General features: G+C 48.5%; 1 protein-coding gene across 5 annotated transcripts in view; it reads right to left on the minus strand.

The window, feature by feature from the left end:
- Positions 1-228: 228 nt before the first annotated feature.
- Positions 229-26,930, minus strand: part of LOC119976347 (discoidin domain-containing receptor 2-like) — a 187,323-nt gene continuing 160,621 nt past the window's right edge. For all 5 annotated transcript variants that reach the window (XM_038816820.1, XM_038816824.1, XM_038816823.1 and 2 more), the window contains 6 exons: positions 11,054-11,298; positions 8,307-8,434; positions 6,685-6,882; positions 4,056-4,290; positions 2,354-2,503; positions 229-1,033 (listed from right to left, as the gene is read on the minus strand). In XM_038816820.1, coding sequence (XP_038672748.1) covers positions 893-1,033; positions 2,354-2,503; positions 4,056-4,290; positions 6,685-6,882; positions 8,307-8,434; positions 11,054-11,298 — 1,097 coding nt within the window. In that variant the 3' untranslated portion in view covers positions 229-892. The remainder of the gene's footprint in view (positions 1,034-2,353; positions 2,504-4,055; positions 4,291-6,684; positions 6,883-8,306; positions 8,435-11,053; positions 11,299-26,930) is intronic.

Genomic DNA, 26,930 nt, shown 5'->3' on the forward strand with positions numbered 1-26,930 from the left:
CACACTCTTGGATCTGCCGTCCATTGAGTTTGAATGGTTGACCAAACTGTACCACTCTGTCTTGCTTTCCCTGTCCATTAAACACACACACACACACACGCAAAGGCACATACTTTCCTTATGAGCCAACTATCCATATTTTCTACCTTCCCCGACGGTCATTTGTCTGTAGTAGTCAAGAAGGTTAAATTCTGCATCACAGTAATATAATGCTCAAGAATGGAGAGATGTCGGTGCAAAAAAAAAAGAAATAGTCCCACCAAGGACCTTAAATCGGTGTGAAACGGAGATGAAACAGCACAGAGAGCTGTAAGGGGGAGAGATGTCGTGGAACACATTCTCGCCCATCCAAAAGCTTCAAATTCCAGTGTTTCCCCAAGGAGGAGGGATCGCCATTGCGATAATTCCTCAGCAGGCATTTATCCTGGCCTTCCCCAGCCCACAACTGGAGAAAATTGTCTCCTGAGCTTAATTTAGCAGATTATCGACAGGCCGGTGGAGGGGGAATGGGGTTGGGTTGAGGAGTTATGGGTGGGAGAAGAGGACAGCAGATCCGAGGCGATAATCGTAGGAAACTGTATGGGCATTCCTGGAATCTATAAATTGGCTTCGACTCTAGTTGGAAGTTGGAAGCGACACGAATTGTTACGAGGCGGAAGTGCATAAGATTGGGTTTCACTCGAGTTCCATTTGGAGGTTTACGTCAGTACTAAAGGAAAGTGACCTGCAAAAACCACCCCTAACCCCCCTAACCCCAAAAAGAAAATTCCGGCAGCATTGTTGCCCGACCACTACTCCCCCCCCCAACCATCCCAGCAAAAGGCCCTTTTTCTCCATGATCATCTTTTCAACTTGGTCGTCCCAGGGATTGTGTCTTCCGTCGGAAGTCCCCTTACACCATATTCGTCGCGTCCTCCGTGAGGAATCGGTGGATCTGCTGAAACGTCGGCCGATCTTTCGAATCGCGGCACCAGCAGCGGACCATAATGTCGTAGAGAGCTTGCGGGCAGATTGGCGGGCAGGGAAGATAGACCTGCGGGAACACAAGGCGGAGTATTAATGAAACAGGGAATCTATGTACATGGAGAGGAAGATGAGGGGGTGGGGGCAATGTAAGGTGCGGAAAGTGCAGTTGGCATAAAAATTCAGTCACCGTCTTAACGAATGACAAAACAGGCTCAAGGGGCCGAATGGCCGATTCCTGCAGCTATGTCTTATATTTTTAGGGTATCTGAATGGCCGCCATGGATGATGTTGAAATTTGAATTCAATAAAAAAAATCTGGAATTAAAAGTCTAACGATTACCACAAAACCATTGATTGTTGTGAAACAACCTCCATCTAGTTCATTGATGTCAGTTCGGGAAGGAAATCTGCCCTCCTTACCTGGTCTGACCTTCATGTCAGGGCTGGTTTAGCTCACTGGGCTAAATCGTTGGCTTTTAAAGCAGACCAAGCAGGCCAGCAGCACGGTTCGATTCCCGTACCAGCCTCCCCGGACAGGCGCCGGAATGTGGCGACTAGGGGCTTTTCACAGTAACTTCATTGAAGCCTACTCGTGACAATAAGCAATTTTCATTTCATTTCATTCATGTGTCTCCAGACCCACAGCAACGCGGTTGACTATTTTGAAATGCTCTCTGAAATGGCCGACTCAGTTCAAGAACAATTAGGGATGGGTAACAAATGCTGGCCCAGCCAGCGATGCACACATCCCATGCACAAACAAGCAAATGCTTCTTCCGGAAGGGAAAGGGAAGCCACATCGACTGAATGACAGTTTGTTCTGGGGTAGATGCCTCTCTTCCCCTGCCCAGCTTTGACTTTCCAGACCCCAGGATTGGATTTGAACCCCCTCCCCGCCTGAGGCGGAGTTACAATGAAATACACCGTGCCTCGGCACAGGGACCCGACCAATGTGCACCCCGCAGAGGCAGGTTACTCCACGGAGGTGAGGCCACCTGCTGAGGGAAGCAGCAGGTGAGGCGAGGCGAGCAGGTGACCTGGGCCATGGTTGAGGGCTGGCTAGCAACAACGCGGTGTGAGGCGTTGAAAGCCACAACGAGGTTGGGGGGGGGGGGTCAGCTGACAAGCGGAGCAAGCGAGGCGAGCAGGTTTGCGACTCGAGCCAGGGCAGTTCAACAACAGCGAGGGCGGCATGGTGGCACAGTGGTTAGCACTGCTGCCAATGGCACTGAGGACCCGGGTTCAATCCCGGCCCCGGGTCGCTGTCTGTGTGACACCCAGGTTCCTTTGACATCGGCACTTTATAATTTCTTACCATTTAGGAAATACAATGAATATTTGTTCCTTCTACCCAAATGGATTACCTCACATTTTTCCTTCGTGTTACCTGTTTGCCCTGTTCCCTGAAGAACTCTCCAGCGTTCTCAATGACCAGTTCATCTGTGAGATGGTAATAGGGCTGTTCCTTACACAACATTAGGATCTCCCACAAGGTGACACCAAACGCCCAGACGTCGCTACCGGTGGTGAACTTTCCCTGTAAGCAAATGGAAAAATGAGAAACCATCTTGCTGTCATCAACAGCATCGCCATGCCAGCAGGTATAAACAAAGGCAACTCAAGACTTTCTTGGATGCCGGGCACGATTTAGGACGCGTGCGAGTAAGAGCATAAATCTGACTGGGCCAAATCCTGCTGGAAAAAATTAATTGTTCAATTCGCATCATTGACTAATGTGTTCAGATGTCAGTGGGATAAGATGCACGGTTGATTAATGCGCATTGCTTCTGAAAAATGGTGCCTCAGCGTAAATATATTTTTATTGGTAGCTATATGACTTTGGCTAATGCAATGCCAATCAATGTCTATGGCCCAGAAAGGGGAAAAAAATAAGCTGTTCAATCTCATTCCTATTGCTAGAGGTCAATAGGAATGTCAATTCATTTACTTGAATCTTTTTCCTCCTTTTCATAGAATTTCTACAGTGCAGTATGAGGCCATTTGGCACATCGAGTCCACACTGACCCTCTGAGAGAGCATCTTCCCTCGGCCAACTCCACTGCTCTATCCCCGTAACCTCACCTAACCTGTACATTTTTGGACACAAAGGGGAAATTTTGCATGGTCAATACAGTTAACCTGCACATCTTTGGATTCCGGGAGGAAAACCGGAGCACCTGGAGGAAACCCATGCAGACATTAGGAGAACACGCAAACTCCAAGCAGTCACCAAAGGCCATAATTGAACCTGGGTCCCTGGAGCTGTGAGGCAGCGGTGCTAACCACTGTGCTGCTCCCTTCCTTTCAATCCCTTTTTTCCTCTCTCTCTCTCAACCCACTCTTCTTCCTTCCTCTCTCTATTTCTCTTGTTGCCCTATTCGGGAACACCACCACCTGCAAGTTCCCCTCCAAGCTACTCACTATCCCGACTTGGAAATATATTGATCTTTCCTTCATAAAATAGAATCATAGAATCCCTACAGTGCAGAAGGAGGCCATTCAGCCCATTGAGTCCGCACCGCCCTTCGAAGGCCCAATCTCCTGCCCCAATTTAGCATCGCCAATCCACCTAACCTGCACATCTTTGGACTGTGGGAGGAAATTGGAGCACCCGGGGGAAACCCACGCAGACACGGGAAGAATGTGCAAACTCCACACAGTCACCTGAGGCCGGAACCGAACCTGGATCCCTGGCACTGTGAGGCAGCAGTGCTAACCACCGAGCCACCGTGCTGGCAAGATCAAAATCCTGGAACTATCTACCTAACAGCACTGTGGGTGTACCTACACCACATGGACTGTAGCAGTTCAAGAAGGCTGCCCACCAATACAAGGGCAATTCGGGATGAGCAATAAATGCTGGCCGAGCTAGCGACACCCACATTTCTTTTTAAAAACTGTCCCCTGATAAGATGGAGGCAGGTGTATTTCACCAGTGTCACGTCCAATCCTGTCAGTTCCCCGATGGAGGTGCCATGTTAAAATTGCTTTCCCTCACTCGACATCGCATTTGAAAAATGGGGCATCTAGAGAACAAAGGTCAGACAGAGGCGGGAGAAACAGCCGAACTCAGCATTATCACAGCTTACCAGCAGGATGCTTTCCCAAGCCATCCATCGAATCGGGAGCACGGCCCTTCCCTGGATCCGGTAGTAATCCCCCGCGTACAGGTTCCGGCTCATCCCAAAGTCTGCGATCTTGATGGTGTAGTTTTCGCCGACCAGGCAGTTCCGGGTTGCGAGGTCGCGGTGCACAAAGTTCATTGAGGCAAGGTACTTCATCCCTGAGGCTATCTGGCTGGCCAGGTGCACCAGACTGGGGTAACTGAGAGAGAGGTGCAGAAATGGTGAACTTTATTCTTGGAAAATGGAATTTGGCATCATTGCTAATGGAATGTAGTATAAAAGTATGGAAGTACTAATGCAACTCTATCAGGTATTGGTTCGACCACATCTGGAGTACTGTGCACAGCTTTGATCACCTTACTTGAGGAAGAACATAAATTACAGAAGGTTTACTAGATTAATTCCTGGGATGAAGGATTTTTCTTATCAAGAGAGATTGAGCAGTTTGGGCCAATACTCGCTGGAGTTTAGAAGAATGAGAGATCTAATTGAGGTACATAAGATGCTCAAGGGGATTGACAGGGTAGACACAGAGCAGATATTTCCGACTGTTGGCCATTCGAGAATGAGGTCATGGTTTTGGGGTAAGGGGCAGATTTAAAACAGAAATGAGGAGAGATTACCTCACTCAAAGGGTTGTGAATCTGTGGTTGTGAATCCCAGAGTGAAGTGGACGGTGGAACAACAAACAAATTTAAGAAGGAGAATAGATGGGTTTTTAATTCGTAGTGGAATGAAGGATTATGGGGAATGGGCAGGAAGGTGGAAATGAGGCTAAGGTGAGATCAGCCGTGATCGTATTGAAAGGCGGAGTGGGCTCAAAGGGGTTACATTGCCCACTCCTGCCCCTAGTTTTTATGTTCTTGGGCTGGATTCTCCAGTCCCCCATCTGTGAGTTCCTCCGGCCTGTCGCTCGCTGGCGGCAGGATTCTCTACTCCCGCCGTTTGTCAATGGGATTTCCCATTGAAGCCACCCCATGTTGCCGGGAAAGCCGCGGACGGGGGCGCGTTGCCAACGGCTGGAGAATATGGCCCTCATGTCCTTATATAGAACAATACAGAACTGAAAAGCAGAGACTTACCGTGGTCTTGTCGGGACCTTGGTTGGACCATGCTTGGAGTACCATGCACAGTTTTGGTCCCCGTAATATAACAGGATATACAGGCATCGGAGATGATGCAAAAATAGATTTGCTTGAATGATGCACGGAGGCAAGGTTCTAACTATTATGCAAGATTGAGTAGCATATGTGGGGAGGGGGCAGAGAGTGGGAAAATGGCATTGAGATAGAGGATCAGCCATGATCATTTTGAATGGCGATGGGTCAATTAGCCAACTCCTGCTCGGAGTTTCTATGCCAACTTGATGTGGCACTAGGCCCTCCCCCGTCACCCGTATTCACCAGCTTGCCCACATTTATTTGGGTTCAGCTGACCTCCATGGACCCGCGCTAGATTCCCCGACCATTGCCGGGTCCACCGGCAGGCGCCCGTTACGGTAGAACTAAACCAAGCCTTGGGTGCATGACGACCATGTTCTGCATTTTGCTCCTGAAAGGTGTGGCTCTAATCTCTCGACTCTGCCCCGCTCCCTCCCCACAAACAGCAGAAGTACTTTCTCCATCCCGGTCTCTTCGCCTCACATATCCCGAAAGCTTCGATCAAATTTCTCCCTTAACCTTCTAAATTCCAGCGGATATAAGCCTGGTTGGTTTAAAATCTCCTCATAACTTAATCCTTGGGAGCCCAGGTAAGCGGTCTATTCACATTACTGGTGGCAGGCAACGTAACCCATCCCCCACGGTGGTCAGAGGAAACCATTTGTCTTGCTGACCGGTTAGAGTCAGTAATCAGTCAGCATTGCGAGGTTCGCTCTCCATCAAACCGTGCCGGGTTGCTGTTTGTTCTGCTTGCCGTACAACTCCATTCACTTATTCGGTAGGTTTAGAATTGGGTACTCCCTTCCCATGGTGCAAGACTAAGGAAGAATAATTTCGCTCAGCCATCGCCAATCTTCTTCATCAAGTAATTTTTCTTGAACTTTACATAGGAACGGGGAGAGATTGAAGAGCCCTGTGAGACGGAAGGATCCAGGTTGTCCTGGTACATGAATCACAAAAGGGGGGGTGCAGCAAGTGATTAGGAAGGGAATGTTGCCATTTCCCTGCCAGGGTAATGGAATATCAAAGTGGGGAAGTTTTGCGACGGTTGTACAGGGCATTGGCTGACCACATCTGGAGTTCTATGGTTTCAGGCTTTGGGCAAGAGGAGGCGCAGTAAGGCAGAGGCCTGAAAACTTGCTGCCTACCAGGGCGATAGAAGAGGAGATAATGAATGGTCTCAAAGGGAAATTAGATGGGCACTTGAGGGAGCTGAACTTTCAGGGGATAGGGCAGGGTGGGGTGAGAGGAGGGGTTTGGCAATGAGACTGACTGGATTGCTTAACAGAGAGTTGCTAGGGCTCAATGGGCCGAATGTGCTCTTTCTATGCTATGATGACGCCACATAAATCATTACTGGTCAACCAGAAGGGTCACAATGCCATTTTGAGCAACACAGCGCTCTCTTCTCCCTTGCTGCTGCTGATTCGAACCTGATGCTCGGGCCATCGCTTGCGGCAGCCATCTTTTCGTCCAGCTCGTGGTTGGCTAGGAACTGGTTGAGGTCCCCGTTCTCCATGTACTCGGTGATCATGCAGAGCGGATCATCGCGCACACACACGCCCAACAAGCGAATGATGTTGGGATCCTTGAGCCGCGACATGATCTTCACCTCCTTTAAGAAGTCGTTCCTGTAGGTGAAAAGATAAAAGGTCAAACACGGCTCGCCACCGGGACTCCATCTTAGGAGTTCCGTACACCGAGACGGTAACAGCAACAGCTGCCATTCATCTTTAGCTTCGTAAAACATCTCGAGGTGTTTCATCGGGGAGGTTATGCGATTGCTACCTGACACTAAGCCACGTAAGGAGATATGATGGGTGACCAACATTTGGTCGAAGAGATAGGGGTTTAAGGAGGATCTTAATAGCAGGGAGGGGGAGGGAGGTAAATGCAGGTGAATGCGAGCATAGGGGTGACTGGGACTTGATGTGAGTTAGGACACGGGTGGCAGAGCTTTGGATGGGCTCAGGTTTATGGAGGTTGGAAGGTGGGATATTGGCAGCCTTGGTGATTTGAGGGAATAGGGGGTTGGAAGTTCAGTAAAGGTAATCTCTTCAATGCAAAAATTCCAAGCGCAGTTTGGATTGAAGATACTGAAATGGGGACTGAGAAACGGGTGCAGCTGGTTGGAGAATCAAGGGTAGGACATATAACTTAAAATTAGAGCAAGGTGGTTTTTAAAAATAAATTTAGTGTACCCAATACATTTTCTTTCCCGATTTAAGGGGCAATTTAGCATGGCCAATCCATCGAGACTCCACACTTTGGGTTGTGGGACAAAACCCATGCAAACACGGGGAGAATGTGCAAACTCCACACGGACAGTGACCCAGAGCCGGGATCGAACCTGGGACCCCGACTCTGTGAGTCAGCAGGGCTAACCCACTGTGCCACTGTGCTGCCCAGAGCAAGGTGTTTTGAGAGTGAACATAGGAAACACTTCGACACACGAAAGGCTAGAACTCTCTGCCACAAATGGTAATTGATGCTAAGATTTATTATCCAAAGGTATTTAGGAATTGGGTCTCAGGTCAGCATGGTAGCATAGTGGTTAGCACTATGGCTTCACAGCACCAGGGTCCCAGGTTCGATTCCCACTAGGGTCACTGTCTTTGCGGAGTCTGCACATTCTCCCTGTGTCTGCACGGGTTTCCTCCCACAGTCCAAAGATGTGCAGGTTAGGTGGATTGGCCATGATAAATTGCCCTTAGGTTAGATGGGGTTGCTTGGTTACGGGGGATAGGGCTTAGGTAGGGTGCTCTTTCTAAGAGCCAGTGCAGAATCGATGGGCTGAATGGCCTCCTTCTGCACTGTAAATTCTATGATTCTATAATGATCTCATTGAATGGCTAAAAATTGAATGGCTAAAAGGACTACTCCTGTTGCAGAAACAACTTTTGTATTTCAATTCATTAAAGGTAATTACTGCACAGTATTACAACTGCCTCATTTTCCAGCAGAGACAGAGCTCACACATGCGTGCACTTAGATACGCGTGCACTTAGATACGCGTGCACACATGTTGTGTGCTTTCAGCAGCCGGTTACCCCACCTGGCATTCTTAGTCGCATCAGAGCGCAGCATTTTCACTGCCACCATCAGGGGGTGACCTTTACGGACATTGAGGGGGAATCCCAGGCTTTCCAAATCCTGAGGACTGTCCACTTCACACAGATGAACCTGGAGGAAGATCGGGGAGAGAACGTATTGGCTTCAGTGTTTTTCTCCACCACCGATTTCACACAAAGCTGCCAGACAGTACAAAAAGTTGGTATTTTAAGCCCATCCTGTTCATCGAAGCCCCACTTCCGCTCCTTCCCCACAGTTCTGCAAATGTTAATTTTTCCTTTTTTCAAATTTACACCCTTTCGGAAAGTTACTATTCAATCTCCTTCCAACACCCTTTCAGGCAGTGCATTCCATATCACAACAACTGGCCATGCAAGAGGAATTCTCCTCATTTCCTAACTAGGTTATTTCATCAATTACCCTTTAGCCTCTGGCTCAGTGAAACTGGGCAGTGAAGATTGCACACCTGAATTCAGAGCCTGCCCAGTATCCCTTGTTTCATTGCATGGAGGGATATCGGGCGGCTCCGGTTATTGGCATGGCACTGTCGCCCAACATGTCTCTGGGCCTGCCTGACAGGTAAACACTGAAACCGTTGGCAGGCACAACTTAATGCTGAGAAATGTAGGAACATTGAAGAGAGAGAATACAAACTAAATTTTAAAGGGGTCGAAGGAACATGGAGACCTGTGGGCCCACATGTGAATGGTGGCAACCGCAAGTTGATAACAGCTGTCGGTAAAACGCATGTTGTCCTTCACAGAGTGTAAAAGCTAGGAAATTATGCTGAACCTTTTTATAAAACAAGCTTTAAAATAAGACTCTTCCACGGGATGTGCGCATCACTGGCAAACCAGTCGCCCATCCCTAATTTCCCTTGAACTGAGTGACCCGCTAGGCCCTTTCGGTGGATCTGGAGTCACGTGTCGGCCAGGCCAGGTAAGGATGGCAGATTTCCTGAAAGGGGCATAAATGAACTAAATGTTTTTTTTTTTTAAATGACAATCGATGATAGTTTCCTGGTCGCCATTACCGAGATTAGCCTTATATTCCAGATTTCTTAATTGAATTTAAATTCCACCATCAGCCTGGGCCTCTGGATTACTAGTCCAGTGACTTTACTACCACCCCCCCCCCCCCCCACTAATAGTATCCAATTATGGGCACCGCACATTTGGAAGGACCACAAGGCCTTGGAGACTTTTTTTAAAAAAAATTTACGGGATGTGGGCGTCGCTGGCTAGTCTAGCATTTATGGCGCATCCCTAGTTGCCCTTCAGAAGGTGGTGGTGAGTTGCCTGCTTGAACTGCTGCAGTCCCTAGGGTGTAGGCACACCCACAGTGCTGTTAGGGAGGGAGTTCCAGGGTATTGATGCAGAGACAAGGAAGGAACGGCCAATATATTTACAAGTCAGGGTGGTGAGAGACTTGGAGGGGAACATCCAGGTGGTGGGGTTAACAGGTATCTCATATCCCGTAACAGCCTTCCCGAACAGGCGCCGGAATGTGGCGACTAGGGGCTTTTCACAGTAACTTCATTTGAAGCCTACTCGTGACAATAAGCGATTTCATTTCATTTCATCTGCTGTCCTCGTCTTTCTAGATAGTAATGGTTGTGGGTTTGGAAGGTGCTGTCTAAGGAATCTTGGTGAGTTACTGCAGTGGATCCTGTCGATGGTACACACGGCTGCTACTGTTCGTCAGTGGTGGAGGGTTTGAATGTTTGTGGAAGGGGGAGCAATCAAGCGGGCTGCTTTGTCCTGGATAGTGTTGAGCTTGGCGAGTGTTGTTGAAGATGCACTCATCCAGGCAAGTGGAGAGTATTCCATTACAATCCATGGAAGCTTTGGAAAGGGTTCAGAGGAGATTTACTAGGATGTTGCCTGGTATGGCGGGAAGGTCTTACGAGGAAAGGCTCAGGGAATTGAGGTTGTTTTCGTTAGAGAGGAGAAGGCTGAGAGGTGACTTAATAGAGACATATAAGATAGTCAGAGGGTTAGATAGGGTGGACAGTGAGAGTCTTTTTCCTCGGTTGGTGATGACCAACACGAGGGGACATAGCTTTAAACTGAGGGGTGATAGATATAGGACAGATGTCAGAGGCAGTTTCTTTTCTCAGAGAGTAGTAGGGGTGTGGAACGCCCTGCCTGCAATAGTAGTAGACTCGCCAACTTTAATGGCATTTAAGTGGTCACTGGATAGACATATGGATGAAAATGGAATAGTGTAGGTCAGATAGACTTCAGATGGTTTCACAGGTCGGCGCAACATCGAGGGCCGAAGGGCCCGTATTGCGCTGTAGTGTTCTATGTTCTAATCATGGCTTGTGCTTTGTAGATGGTGGACAGGCTTTGGCAGGAGTCAGGAGGTGAGTTACTCGCCATAGGATTTCTACCCTTTGACCTGCTCTGGTAGCTCTGGTAGTGTTAATATGGCTAATCCAGTTCATTTTCCGATCAATGGTTGTGGGGGATTCAGAGATAGTGAATGTCAAAGGGAAATGGTTGGATTCGCTCTTTGTTTTTGCCAGTTCATTAATGGCCATGTGCACTCTCCGCCCAATTTAGTGAACTTCATTCAAGTCACTATCTGCTGTTTGAATGGCTGCCACTTGGTGCTTGGGATCATTCTAAATGATAAACAGGCAATAGTTTATTCGCAAATTCTTTCCTAAAGGCAGTGATTTGATTTTTAAAAATCTCCCCCCCCCCAACCATTACTGCTACTTACCTCCCCAAACTGCCCCTCCCCCAGTTTCTCTCGGAAAATGAGTTGTTGCCGTGGAAACTCGCCCACGCCGATGTCCTTCCCGGCCAACGCATCGATGGTGATGGCGGGTACAGCGTAAGTGTTATTCCCCGTCACTCCTTGCAGGTTGATGATGTCCGCCTCGGCGTAGTGCGGCACATTGTTCTGGAATCCCGTTTGGAAGGCCACCTTGGTGAGGTCAGGCTCTGCGTACTCTCCATTGCATGCTGGAAAATAAAGGACAGAATAAATCACCCACCCTCAATACCCTCACCTGCATCTGCCTGAGCCTAGCAGCCGCCCAAATCCTCACCCGTGCTTTCATTCACTCCAGTGGCAACGTTTTAAAAAAAAAGTATTTTTATTAAGACTTCAACTTTTTATACATAAGAAAAATAGCATACTCCAGAAAAACTTGTACAAAGAGAAAACAATCCCCTGTGCCCCAACCCACCCCCCACCAGACCCCACTCCCCTGCTCTCCCTAACAGCTAACAGTGAGCAAGTCCGTCAAATACAGAATCAGCGGACGCCATCTTTTGTAGAACCTCTCGATTGTGCGTCTCAAGGTGAACTTTCAAAGTATAGAAATTCCATTGATTCCTGAGCCGCACTGAGGCACAGGGCAGAGAAGCTGACCTCCGTCCCAAGAGGTCCTGCCTGCGACCAATCAGCGAGGCAAAGGCTAAAACATCCATCCTGCCTGTAGCACCGGCAGGTCAGACACCCCAAAAGTGGCCCCTCGGGGATTAGACTCCCAATCCATTTACAAGATTGCTGACATGGTGCTGAAGAAAGAGCCCCAAAACCTCCCCAACTCAGGGCAAAACCAGAGCACATGGACATGATTGGCTGGCCCTCTCCCACATCGCTCACTTTTGTCCTCCACTCCCACCACCGGCGCATCCTGGACCTCGTGAAATATGCCCTATGCACCACCTTTAATTGAATCAACCAGAGTCACGCACACATTCACCCTGCGCAACACTTCACACCTTCCCCTCCTCCAGTGCCATTCCCAACACCTCCTCCCACAGAATCATAGAATTTACAATGCAGAAGGAGGCCATTCAACCCATCGAGTCTGCACCGGCTCTTGGAAAGTGCACCCTCCCCAAGCCTACACTTCCACGCTATCCCCATAACCCAGCAACCCCACCCAACACTAAGTGCAATTTTGGGCACCAAGGTCAATTTAGCATGGCCAATCCACCTAACCTACACATCTTTGGACTGTGGGAGGAAAGCGGAGCACCCGGAAGAAACCCACGCACTCACGGGGAGAACGTGCAGACTCCGCACAGACAGTGACCCAAGCCGGGAACCGAACCTTGGACCCTGGAGCTGTGAAACAACTGTGCTAACCACTGTGCTGCCCCAAACTGTGCTGTCCCACTTGCCCTTAATCCCCTCCAGCGCTGCCGAAATTGCCTCCAGCTCCTCAGTGCAGCTACCACCACTGGACTGCCCGAGTATTTCCCTGGGGAGAACAGAAGTTGTGCCATTACCAACGGCCACAACCCCGATCCCTTACATGTACCCGACTCCAGCTTTACCCAAATTGCCTCCCGATCCCCACACCATCCCAGCACCTTCTCGGCAATGGCTGCCTAGTAACAAATCAAATTCGGCAGCGTCAGCCCCCCAACTGTTATCCTTTCTGAAGCCAGAATTTCAGAATTCTGGCTACCGCAGCCCAAATAGGAAACGTGATCAACCGCTCCACTCCCGGAAGGAATGTAATCGGCAAAAAAACTGGCAGGCATTGGAATAAAAATGTAAACCGTGGTAAAATATTCATCTTTATTGCTCGAACCCAGCCTGCAAATGATGGAGGGAAGTTGTCTCATATTTGTGGATCTGCTTTGGACCTCGCCACAAGGCCTGTGAAGTTTTAACTTACGGAGCCGGGCCCAATCTCGAGCTACCTGCACCCCCCAGACACCAAAAATGGGTTGTTGCCAAGCAAAACGGCTACCCCTGCCAAATTTGCACCCTCCCCCTGCGGAGAGACTGAAAAACACCCACTCTTCTCAAAGTTCAGTTTGTATAACGAGAAAGCCCCAAATTGAGTCAGCAGTCCCAATATCTCCCCTACCGTGGGGACCGGATCCAAGATATATAAAAGGTCAAAGGCATATTTACCTATGCTCCACCCCCACCTTCACTATCCCCCTCACTTATCTGATTGCCCCAACACACTGGTCAGAGGCTCTAACGTCAGCACAGACAGGAGGTAGGACATAGGACAACCCCGCCTCATTCCCCTATACCACCGAAAGTATCCCAAATTCAAATCACTCGTACGGACACTTGCCTTGGACTCCCTGGAGAGCAACTTAACCCACGACACAAACGTGGGCTGTAGCCCAAACTATTGCAACGCCGCAAACAAGTAACTCCACTACACCCTATCAAAGGCCTTCTCTGCAACCAGCACCACCACAACCTCCTGCTCTGGTCCTCACCAACCACCTGGGGAAGACACTCCTAAACTGGAGCGCCAGCACCTTAGCAAGAACCTTGGCATCCACATTTAGTAGAGATATTGGCCAGTACAACCTGCACTCTACCAGGGTCCTTATGGTTCTTTAATAACAGCGAAATGGATGCCTGCCTCATTGTCTCCGGGAGTTCTCCCCCCTCCCCCCCCATTTCCACCACATATTCGAAAATCTCCGCTAACAGTGACACCAATTGATCCACAATGCCTGATAAAATACCACCGGGAACATGTCTGGCCACAGTGCCTTGCCTGCCTGCGCTTTCCCTATAGCCGATCAAACCTCGCCAATCCCCAATGGTTCCTGCAGCCCTGCCCTATCCTCCTCCACTATAGGGCACTCCAATACCTCCAAAAACGTCACCATATCCGACTCACCCCCTTGGGGCTCCGACCTGTACAGCTTTTTATAAAAACGCCTCAAATGACATATTCACTTTCTCCCGTACGGACATCGCCCCCCCCCCCACACCCCACCCCCACCCCACCCCCAGGGGCTGGTTTAGCACACTGGGCTAAATCGCTGGCTTTTAAAGCAGACCAAGGCAGGCCAGCAGCACGGTTCAATTCCCGTACCAGGCTCCCCGAACAGGCGCCGGAATGTGGCGACTAGGGGCTTTTCACAGTAACTTCATTGAAGCCTACTCGTGACAATAAGCGATTTTCATTTCATTTCACTTGCATCCCGTACATGAACAATCTCCCAGGAAGCCACCTGTCACCTCAGCTGGCCAGCAAGTAGGTGACTGGCCTTCTCCCCATACTCATACATTGCTCCTTTGACCCACCTGAACTGGCTCACCGGTTTACCAGTGGACAACAGATCAAACTGTGACTGCAGTTCCTTACTATGGGCCAAAAGCTCTGGGGTGGGATCTTACTGTGCTTCCCATCAACCTCCCAAAATTTCATTTACCAGCCGCTGGTGCTCCTCCCATGCCTCCTTCTCAAACTGTACCTTGCACAAGATTATGTCACCTCTCGACACTGCTTTCAAAGGTTCCCATAACACTCAAGGTGAAACCACCCCATTTTTATTAAACCCCACATATATTCAACAATTACCATCGCCACCTTCATGCAAAACCCCAAGTCCGCTCGCAACCCCACTTCCAAACTCCACGCCGGCTGCCTCACCGGTCCCCGCTCCAAGACCACATCCACCAGGTGTGGGACATGGTCAGAGATGATCGACGAATATTCTGCCCTCCTCACCCCCCGCCAACAAGGGCTTTCCCATAATAAAGAAATCGATTTGTGAGTATAGGTTATGCACCGGAGAAAAGAAAGAATATTTTCTGCTTCCCGGTCAGAAACCTCCATGGGTCTACTCCCCCCATCTCCTTCATGAACGCCGCTAACTCACCCCGAAGGGGACAAAGAGCTGGGTATAGAACGATCCACTTTTAGGTTCAAGACTATTCAAGTCCCCCCTCAGAATCAACTGACGTGTCACCATATCAGGAATGGACGCTAGCATCTTCTTCATGAAATTTACGTCATCCCAATTAGGCACATAGACATTAATCAATACCACCGACCTGGCTTCCAAAGTTCCCGTTACTATCACGTATCTGCCACCTTGAACTGCCATCACCTTCCCCATCTGAAGCCGCACTCTCTTGTTAATCAGTATTGCGACCCTCCCAGGCCCTGCAATCAAGGCCCGAGTGAAACACCTGGCTTGCCCAGCCCTGACGGAGCCTTACCTGGTCTTTCACTCGCAAATGGGTCTCCTGCAACTGCACCACATTGGCCCTCAAGCCTTTCAAGTGTTGACCCGTTTTATCAGCCCTCCCAATCCCCACACATTCCGTTACTATCTGAACTGGGGGCCTGATCCCCCTCCCCTGCATATCAGCCATGCCCATACATTCAACTCCTATAACCAGAGCCTACCCAAGATGGCAGCCCGCCCTGCCCCACAAATGGGGCGTAGAACTACTCCCAATCACCATCAGTCAACTGCCTCTCCCCCCCACCATCCCAGAAACCCCTCCAAACACCTCCTTTTGAAATAGCTCCTCTCTTCAATCCTCCCATCACCTCACCATTCACACCTTATAGGCAAGACAAAATCTGACTGCCCAGGTGACCGCATCCCCTCCCCCACCTCGCTCCAGTTCGCTAGTGGTGGATCCCACCCAAGCCCCCACCCACCGCATTCACAACAAAGGAACTAAAAACAATCACCCCACACCCAAACCATCCACCTCAACTAATCCAAAACTCCCCCGCCCCCGAGCTCATCCCAAAACTGCCACGCTCCTCCCCTCCACCTGCCTGCATTCCCTCTCCAGCCCAAGACAATCCCCGGAGAGCCGACAGGCATCCTACACCACAAAAAAAATCCTCCAAAGAAAATGTAACTTTGGCCATAACTAATGTGCAAAAAAAAATTAAAGGGCACCAACAGCAGAACATATCCTCCGCATCCCAACCCCCAAGTTCCAATGTCCACCCCAGTTCAGTCCCAGTCCTTCAGCTGTCACAATCGCCTCTGCTTCCTCTGCCCGTCTCAAATGGGCCAGAGAGTTATGTGTGACCCGCAGCTTCGCTGGGTGGAGCACCCCAAAACGCACTCCACTCTTCAAAAGTGCTGCCTTTGCTCTATTAAAGGCCGCAGGCTTTCCCGCCAGCTCCACTCTGGTATATATGAATACCCCTGCCTTCCCCCTTCCTCTCCCGATTCTGCTTGGCCCATCTCAAGATCTGCTCCTTCATCTGGTCGCTGTGAAAGCAGACTGCTCATTCGCCCGCAGTCTCGGCTGGAGCGACCAGTGGGTCTTATCCAGCTTCGCGAACATCTTCGAAAAATACTCTGTCGGCCTCAGGCCCTCCACACCCTCAGGCGACCCTGCAATCCTGACGTTCTGCCATCACAACCTGTTCTCCAGGTGCTCACCCTTGGCCCACAAGCCCTCATTTTTGTTCTCCACCTTCAGCAACTCCGCTTCCTGTGAGGCAAGCTGGCCATTATGTCGCGGCAGTGCTGCCTCCACCCACTTCAGCATCTCACCATGCTCCCCCACTTTCTCCATGGTCTTTCCAAGAACCTTCTTAATCGGGGCCAGCGAATCCTACACCGATTTCGTAAGAGTGCCCATCACCTCCTCCCCTTGCTACTCAAAATATTTGGCAAATTGCTCAAACTTTCCCCCTCAGCGTATCCACAGTAACTGGCGCCGCCCCACCCGGTGAGCTTGCTCCTGCTATCTTTCCACCAACAGAACTCCGCATCGTGGTCAACTCTGCCGGCTCATTCCCGTCCTCCCAGTATTCTATCTTTGGGATTTCGACATTCTCTGGTCCCCACAACTCTTTTAGGACAAGTTTACATTCAAATTTCCCCAGAAACTGGGCGAAAAGGGCCAAAAACCGAGGACTCGAGCAGGAGCCGCCCAACATGTGACCTCCACCTACATGTCGACACCGGAAGTCCCCCAAAGGGACAATTAAGGGGATATTTCAGAATACATTCTGAGAGGGGGAAGTGAGGGTTTATAACATCATGCAAATAAAATTGTATTAGAGGGACTCAAGATACAGCTGCAAGACCTTGTGGGAACTGAGTAGGGGAGGAGTTTTCTGAAGGATACACCATGTTGCTTTGTCCATTGTAACGCAGTGTTGAAGGTCATAGCTACAGTGTAAACATGATGGTAAAATAGTGTATTGATTGGGTAACTGCATTAAGGTATCAAATCATGTTAATTTGTGACTAGTAAATGCAAATGAACTATTATCTGTCCAACAGTACGAGAATAATGTACTGCAGCTGATCGAGAAGCTTATACTCCATCTTGTATCGGTGTAGATTCCCTGAACACGTTTGAACAAAGGAACGTGAGACTCGTCTGGTCTCTGAGAAACTGGAGGGTACGAATTCCCTTCCTTCCAGTTTCAATGAATAAGCAAACATAAAGGGATGGACACACCTCCCATTAACTCGAAGGGTTAAAGGCAATATCAAACTTAAAGAAAAAGCATATAATTGTGCAAAGACAGGTGGAAGGTCAGAATATTGGACAGAATATAAGGAACGGTAAAGGTTGAGTAAAAGATTAATAATGAGGAAAAGTTAGAGTATGAGTGAAAGCTAGCCAGAAATATAGGGTAGGATTGGCCGGCTGTTCACGCTAGTGGGATAGAACATAGAACAGTACAGCACAGAACAGGCCCTTCGGCCCTCGATGTTGTGCCGAGCAATGATCACCCTACTGAAACCCACGTAGCCCGTATACCCGTAACCCAACAATCCCCCCATTAACCTTACACTACGGGCAATTTAGCATGGCCAATCCACCTAACCCGCACATCTTTAGACTGTGGGAGGAAACCGGAGCACCCGGAGGAAACCCACGCACACACGGGGAGGACGTGCAGACTCCACACAGACAGGGACCCAGCCGGGAATCGAACCTGGGACCCTGGAGCTGTGAAGCATTGATGCTAACCACCATGCTACTGTGAGGCCCCCCGATTAGTGAGGCAGGTCTGGCAGGATATCCTGGTCCCACGCCATCGCATGGGTTTCCCGGCGATGAGGGGTGCAGTCAGGGGGAAATTCCTTAACGACGGCAGGGTCGGTAAATCCCAACCATAAAAACAGATAGTAAGAGTTTCTGTAACCATTTTAAAAAGAAACAAGTTAACAAAATGAGCTTTGGCCCCATAGAAAGTCAGTCTGGAGCATTGATAATGGAAAACAAGGAAATGGCAGATGAATTGCATCAGTCTTCACTACAGCCGTAGCAGATACAAACAGCATCCCCGGATATCAACCAGGAATTGGAACGGAGGGAGGAACTCAGGAAAATTACAGTCACCAGAGAGTGGTACTAAGTAAATTATTGCAGCTGCAGGCTGACAAGTGTCCCGGTCTTGATGGATTTCATCCCAGGGTCTTAACAGAAGTGGGTAGTGAGATAAAGCAAATTACTGCGGAAGCTGGAATCTGAAATCAAAGAGGAAATGCTGAAAAATCTCAGCAGGTCTGGCAGTATCTGTAGGGAGAGAAAACAGCTAACGTTTTGAGTCCAGATGACCCTTTGTTAAAGGGTAGTGAGATAGTTGATGCATTGGTTTTAATTTCCCTAATTCCCTAGGTTTCGGAAGGCCCCATTTGATTGGAAAATAGCAAATGTTCATGAAGGGAGGGAGGCAGAAAGTGGGAGAATGCAGGCCAATAGGGCAAATGTTAAAAGCTATTATTGAAGGAGCAAGCACTTAGATAACTTCAAGGTAATCAGAGTTAACATGCAACATTGTGCAATCACGTTTAGCTAATGTAACGGAGTTCATTGACAAGTAACATGTACTGAGGGTAATCTTTAAAATTCATTTTGGTGATGTGGATGTCGCTGGTTAGGCCAGCATTTATTGTCCATCCAGAGTTGCCCTTCAGAAGGTGGTGGTGAGTTGCCTTCTTCAACCGCTGCAGTCCCTGAGGTGTAGGTACACCCACTGTGCTGTTGGGGAGGGAGTTCCAGGATTCTGTCCCAACGACAGTGAAGGAACGGATGATATATTTCCAAGTTGAGGTGGTGAGTGAATGGATGGTAACCTCCAAGTGGTGGGGTATCTGCTGATCTTGTCCTTCTAAATGGTCGTGGTCATGGGTTTGGAAGATGCTGTCTCAGGAACCTTGGTGAGTTACTGCAGTGTATCTTGTAGATGTTTGTCGGTGGTGGAGGGTTTGAATGCTTGTGGAAGGAGCAAGCAAGCAGACTGCTTTGTCCTGGATGGTGTTGAGCTTCTTGAGAGCTGTTGGAGCTGCACTTATCCAGGCAAGTGGAGAGTATTCCATTACACTCCTGACTTGTGCCTTGTAGACGGTTGACAGGCTTTGGGAGCCAGGAAGTGAGTTACTCGCCGTAGGATTCCTGGCCTTTGACCTGCCCTGGTAGCCACAGTATTAATATGTCTAGTTAGTTCAATTTCTGATCAATGGTAACCCACAGGATATTGATTGTGGGGGATTTAGCGATGGTAATGCCATTGAATGTCAAGGGGCGATGGTTAGATCCTCTCTTGTAGGAGATAGCCATTGCATAGCACTTGTGTCGCACAAATGTAACTTGCCACTTGTCAACCCAAGCCTGGATATTGTTCAGGTCTTTCTGTATTTGGTCACAGATTGCTTCATTATCTGAGGAGTGTCGAATGTGCTGAACATTGTGCAGTCATCCTCAAACATCCCCACTTCTGACATTATGATGGAAGGCAGGTTATTGATGAAGCAACTGAAGATGCTTGGGCCAAGGACATTACCCTGAGGAACTCCTGCAATGATGTCTTGGAGCTGAGATGATTGACCTCCAACCACCACTTCTTGTGCCAGGTCTGACTCCTGTGGGAGGCAGTGGTGGAGTGGTATTGTCACTGGACGAATAAACCCGAAACTCAGAGTATTGCTCTGGCGATCCAGGTTCAAATCCCACCATTGCAGATGGCCAAATTTGAATTAAATGGAAATCCGGAATTAAAAGTCGAATGATGACCATGAAACCGTTGTTGATTGTCATAAAAACACTTTGCTGATGATGGAGAGTCGGCTGAAAGGGCAGTAATTGGTTGGGTTGCATTTTTAGCTCTTCTTGTGTACAGGACACACTTGGGTTCACAATGTCCTTTAGGGAAGGAAATCTGCCCAACCATGGCACTGAACCTGTCCGTCTTACATGTGACCCACAGCAATATGGTTGAATCTTAACTGCCCCCCCCCCCCCCCCCCCCCCCAAGGGTAATTCGGGATGGGCAATAAATGTTGGCACAGCCTGTGACACCCATGTCCCATGAACGGATTTTAAATTCCCATAAAGTCCAGTTTCGCTTGGACTCCTTGATGCGATACTCAGTCAAATGCTGACTTGATGTAAAGGGCAGTCACTCTCACCTCACCTCTCGCATTCAGTTCTTTTATCCATTTTTGAACCATGGCTCTAATGAGGTCAGGAGCCGAGTGACCCTGGCGGAACCCAAACTGAGCATCCGTAAGTAAGTGGAGCTTGATAGCACTGCTGATGACTCCTTCCAAAACTTTGCTGATGATGGAGAGTTGACTGAAAGGGCGGTAATTGGCTGGGTTGCATTTTTCCCCTTCTTGTGTACAGGACACACTTGGGCAATTTTCCACATTGCCAGGGATTCAGAATAATTTGGGTGTCCTGGTTCATGAACCAGAAAAGACTAGTATGCAAGTACAGCAAGTAATTCGAAAAGCTAATAGAATATTACTAATTATTGTCAGGGGAACTAAATATAAAACGAAAGAGAAAATGCTGGAAAATCTCAGCAGGTCTGGCAGCATCTGTAGGGAGAGAAAAGAGCTAACGTTTCGAGTCCAATGACTCTTTGTCAAAGCTAACAGTCAGAGAAAGTGGGAAATATTTATACTGCGGAGTGAGAATGAAAGATGAGTCACAGCCACTGAAACCCAGGGAAACCGGGTGCTAATGGCCACAGAAACCAAGGGGAAAGAGTGCGAATTGCAATCCCCAGAACTAAATATAAAAATGGGAGGTTATACTTCAGCATTTCAGAACACCAGTGAAACCACATTTGGAGTATTGTGTACAGTATTGGTCATCTTATTTAAGGAATGATTTAACTGTGTTGAAGCAGTTCAGAGAAGGTTTACCAGACCAATACCTGGAATGGGAGGGTTGTCCCATGAGGGAAGGTAGGACAGGTTAAGCTTGTATCCGCTGGAGTTCAGAAGAATAAGAGGTGACTTGATTGAAACATACAAGATGCTGAGGGGTATTGACAGGGTGGATGTGGAGAGGATGTTTCCTCTTGTCAGAGAATCTAGAACTGGGGGTGGAGGGGATTAACGTTTAATACGAAGAGGTCATCCATTTAAGGTGGAATTCTTTCTCTGAGACGGTCATGAGCATTTGGAGCTCTCTTCCGGAGAAGGTGGATAGATTCTTGGCAAGCCAAGAGGATGATCGGTTATCAGGGGTAGGCAGGAGGCAGATTTGAGGATACGATCAGTTCAGCCGTGATGTTATGAGGCAGCACGGTAGCACAGTGGTTAGCACAGTTACTTCACAGCTCCAGGGCCTCAGGTTCGATTCCTGGCTTGGGTCACTGTCCGTGCGGAGTCTGCACGCTCTCCCCGTGTCTGCGTGGGTTTCCTCCGGGTGCTCCGGTTTCCTCCCGCAGTCCAAAGATGTACAGGTAAGGTGAATTGGCCATGATAAATTGCTCTTAGTGTTCAAAAAGGTTAAGTGGGGTTACTGGGTTACAGGGATAAGGTGGAGGTGTGGGCTTAAGTGGTGTGCTCTTCCAAGGGCCGGTGCAGACGTCATGGGCCAAATGGCCTCCTTTGCACTGTAAATTCTATGATTATTAAATGGCAGGGCAGGCTTGAGGGGCCAAATCGTCTACCCCTACTTGTTCATGTTTCTTTCTCCTTCATATGCTTCTCCAACTTACTGTTAAACGTATCGATGTAGAAGAATGAGGGAACATAATTGGAAAATGTGTAGCTGGTTGGTTCGAGGAGCAAAATCAAGGAGCTATCTTCCCACAAAACAATAAAGGTGCTGAAAGCAATGCATAAAAATCAAAGTATTTTGGGCAAGGAAACATTGAGGTGATTACACTCGACTAGTAGTCTGGAGGCTCAAGCCAAATCTCTGGGGTCATGGATTCAAGTCCCACCAAGGCAGTGGAAGGCACAGAATGTGCTCTGGGTGGGGGACATCAATATCTATCACCAAGAGTGGCTCAGTAGCACGCCACTGACCAAGCTGGACTGCAGGCAGTGAGTTATTCAACTTACTTGACCTCATCCTCACCAATCTCCCTGTCGCAGATGCAATTGTCCACGACTGTATTGGCAGGATGACTGCTTGTTGCGAAAAGGTCCCATGTTCACATTGAGAATGCCCTCTATATAGTGTTGTTGTGGCACTACCACCATGCTGAATAGGGTGGACTTCAAACACAGCTAGCAACTCAAGACTGGGCATTCATGAGGCGCTGTGGGCAATCAGCAGCAGCAAAATAGGACTAAAACACAATCTGTAACCGCATGGCCCAGCATATCCCCCACTCTTACCATTACTACCAAGTCAGGGGATCAAGCTGGTTCCATGAAGAGTGCAGGGGGCATGCCTGAAGCAACACCAGGCATACCTGAAAATGAGCTGGTGAAGCTACAGCACAGGACTACTTGTGTGCCAAAGAGCACAATCATCAAGTAACAGGCAGAGATAAGCAATTACACAACCAATGGATCAGATCTAAGCTCTGCAGTCCCACCACATCCAGTCCTGAATGGTGGTGGACAATTAAACAACTCATGGGAGGAGGTGGCTCCACAAATATTCCCATTCTCAATGATGAGGGAGCCCAGCACAACAGTGCAAAAGGCAAGGATGAAGTACTTGCAACCATTATCAGCCTGAAGTGCCAAGTGGATGATCAATCTCAAGTCTCCTCCAGAGGTCCCCAGCATCACAGATCTCGGTCTTCAGTAAATTCAATTCACTCCTTGTGATATCAAGAAACAACTGAAGGCACTGGATACTGCAAAAGCTATGGGTCCTGACAACTTCCCGGCTGTAATATTGTAGGTCTGTGCTCCAGGACTAGCTGCACCTCTAACCAAGCTGTTCCAGCACAGCTACAACACTGACATCTCCCCGCCAATATGGAAAATTGTCCAGGTATGTCCTGTCCCCAATAACGAGGACAAATTCAATCCGGCCAATTACTGCCCCATCAGACCTATCACGATGGGCTGTAAAATGATAGAAGGGGTAATCAACTGTGCTATCCAGCACTTGTTCATTGACTCTCTGATTGGATCATCCAGCTCAATCAGACTAGGTTCAGACCTCATGACAGACTAGGTCCACAAATGGGCAAAAGAGCTGAACTCCAGAGGGGAGGTGAGAGTGACTTGATATCAAGGCATGGCATCAAGGAACCCTAGAAAAATTGGAGTCAATGGGAATCAGGGGGAAAACTCTCCACTGGTTGGAATCCTACCTGGTACAAAGGAAAATGGTTGTGGCGGTTGGATGTCAATCATCTCAGCTCCGGGACATCACTGTAGGGTAGTGCACCAGGCCAACCATCTTCCGCTACTTCATTAATTTCTTCTTCATCATAAAGTCAGATATGGTGATGTTCGCGGACGATTGCACAATGTTCGGCACCATTCATGACTCCTCAGATAGTGAAACAGTCCATATTCATATACAGCAAGATCTGGATGACATTTAGGCAGCGCTGATGTGGCAAATATCATTCTCGCAACACAAGTTCCAGACAATGACCTTCTCCAATAAGAGAGAATCCAACCATCTCTCCATGACATTTGACCTCCACTGAATCCTGTATTATCATCATCCTGGAGGTGACCATTGACCAGAAACTGAAGCACCAGCCATATAAATACTGTGGCTATGAAAGCAGGCCAGAGGCTAGGAATCCTGTTGTGAGTAGCTCACCTCCTGACTCCCCGAAGCCTGTCCTCTGCCTACAAGGCACAAGTCGGGAATGGAATGGAATGCTCTCTGCTTGCCTGGATGAGTGCTGCTCTAACAGCACTCAAGAAGCTCGATACCATCCAGGACAAAGCAGCCGGAGTGACTGGCACCCCATCCACCATATTCAGAACCCACTCCCTCCACCATCGACACAGTGGTCAGGGTATGTATTAGTTACAGTATGCAACGCAGCAACTCAATCAAGGCTCCTTCGACTGCATCTACCTCCACCAGTCAGAAGAATAAGGGCAGCAGATTCATGGGAACACCACCACCTGCAAGTTTCTCTCCAAACCTCACACATTGAGACTTTGAACTAAGTTCTTCATTGTCACGGAGACAAAAACCTGGAACTCCCTAATAGCATTGTGGGTTATTTATTGTGCATACACCACAATGACTGCAGCGGCCCAAGAAGGCACCCGCCAACCTCTCAAGGGCAATTAGGGATGGACAATAAATGCTGGTTAAGCCAGTGACACCCACATCCCGTGAATGAATAAGTATTAAAAAAGGGAGCATCATGTGTGGGCCTTATATTCTTTGCCCCAGGAACTGAGATAGAAATTAGGTGGGATGGATGGTATTTGAAGTTATGTGCAGTCAAACTTTTGAGATACCTTACCGTTCCAGTGTAATGCCAACCAACGCCCTTTTCTCATGGAGTATAAATTGTTGTTCTCTCCAAAATTTGGTATTCAAGCCTTTGGCCTGATGAGTGACAGATGAAAAGCTTCGACAACATGTCTCTTTTTACAGTGATACTCAAGCTCTGTGCTACCAAGCAACTATTTGTAAACTAAACTACGCTTTCTTTAAAATAACGGCCACATTATGAGCAATTTTCCCCTAATTCCTAGGGCGGGTTCCCATGGGGTCTGGTGGAATTCTGATTTGATGCACCTGCCCAGTACAACTCTACCACTTACTTCAAAGGAAGGTGAAATCAGGCCAGGGAGAAACCAGCTTTGCTCCCCTCCCCCTGCCACCATCCCATCAGCTTCATAATGGGGAGGTGGGAGAGAAATAGATTAACGTAAATCCTGTCGTGTGCAAACTGGCCGTGTCCAATAGCGCCAAATGGACAGTGTTGCATCACCCGCCATGTATAACCCCAGCCCAATTTTTTGATCATTTTATATGTCAGCTGAACTTAATTTCTGGTTAGGTCCAACATGCGACTGCCTGATTCACACAGCCATCCGTGAGCATTTCCTAGCCCAGTGCCTCGATTACACAATACAAGCCAATCTTCCACTTCTGCAGACCCTCGGAAGGCATTGGCACTGTGTGGCCGACTGGCCCATTCGATTTCCTGTACCAATTCAGCCCCCTCTTCATTGCCAAAACTAGCTGTGACTCAGCGGTGAGACGCCTGGTTTGACAAGAGTGTTAACCTGTGGGAATGTGCGCAGAAACAGGCCATTCGACCCAATCAGTGCATACTGGTCTTTATGCTCGACATAAATCTCCTCCCATCTTTCCTCACCTAAATCGACTATTGTGACTCTCCGTTCCCTTGTCCCGCTTACACTGGTTTACCTTCCTCTGAAATGCATCGATACTATTCACTTCACCCACTCCCACCATTCTTCGGTGAAGTGATTTCCTCAAATTCCCCATTGGATTCCTTGTTGACTATCATACTGCTGGTCTCCAGTTACCCCCTTCCCCATGAGGGGAAACATTCTTCACCCTCGCTACCAAAACCTCTCCTAAGTTTAAAATATCTCTAATAGGTCACCCCTTAACCATTTTCAATGGAAAAAGAGGCCAGTCTCTTGATCCTTCCCTGATCTGCAAACCCACTCCATTTCTCACATCATCTTTCTAAATCTTGTTTGCAACCTCGCCACTGCCTCTATGTCCTTTTAATAATATTGAAGCCAGAACTGTGCACAATTCTCTATCTGTGGTCTAACAAGGAACAAATTCCCTACTTTTCAGTTCTGTCCCTCTAGAAACAACGCCTGATGCCTGTGTCATAGAGTCGTAGAGTTCTTACAGCACAGAAAGAGGCCCTTTGGCCATCATATCTACATCGGCCATCAAGCACCTTTCTATTCTATTCTAATCCCGTTTTCCAGCTGTGGTGCTTCAAGAGCTCATCTAAATGCTTCTTAAATGTTGTGAGGGTTCCCACCTTTCCCAAGCTTTCGGCAGTGAGTTCCAAAGTTTTTCCTTAAATCCCCCTCAAATTTCCTGCCCCTTACCTTAAATCTATGCCCCCAGGTATTGACCCCATCAGCTAAAGGGAAAATCTCCTTCCTACCCATCTGCTTTGGTTTATTTTCATTACTTTGCTAAAAATTAAGGGGGAAGGATTTTCTGCCCCCGTTTTCGGAGGGCGGGTATGGTGGAGGGGGCAGAGACCATTCAAGCCGATCATCACAAAACCCACCTGGTTCACTAATGTCCCCTTTTGGGAAAGAGATCTGCCATCCTTACCCGGTCTGGCCTGCATGTGACTCCATACGCACTCATGTGGTTGACTCAAACAAGTCACTCAGTTCAAGGGCAATCAGAGGTGGGCAATAAGTGCTGGCCCAGCCTGCGATGCTCACATCCCGTGAAAGAATTTAAATAAAGAATTGGGTCTTGCTAACCTGTGGAGCAACCTTCAGTGATTTACATACTCCATCCACTCCCACCATCCAATATAATTTTCCATTGCCTTGAGTGCAGGATAACATGTTGAGGTGTAAAAACTGTCCCACAGAGACAGCACCCCCCCCCCCCCCCCCACCCCCACCGCCGCCCAGCCCCCAATCCTATCAGTTTCTTGGTGGAAGGGTTAGATTCCAAGTGATAGACTGATTTTTAATTATTATGGGGACCGAGAATT

The sequence above is a fragment of the Scyliorhinus canicula genome, chromosome 13 (genome assembly GCF_902713615.1).
Source record: "Scyliorhinus canicula chromosome 13, sScyCan1.1, whole genome shotgun sequence".
NCBI classification, from domain to species: domain Eukaryota; kingdom Metazoa; phylum Chordata; class Chondrichthyes; order Carcharhiniformes; family Scyliorhinidae; genus Scyliorhinus; species Scyliorhinus canicula.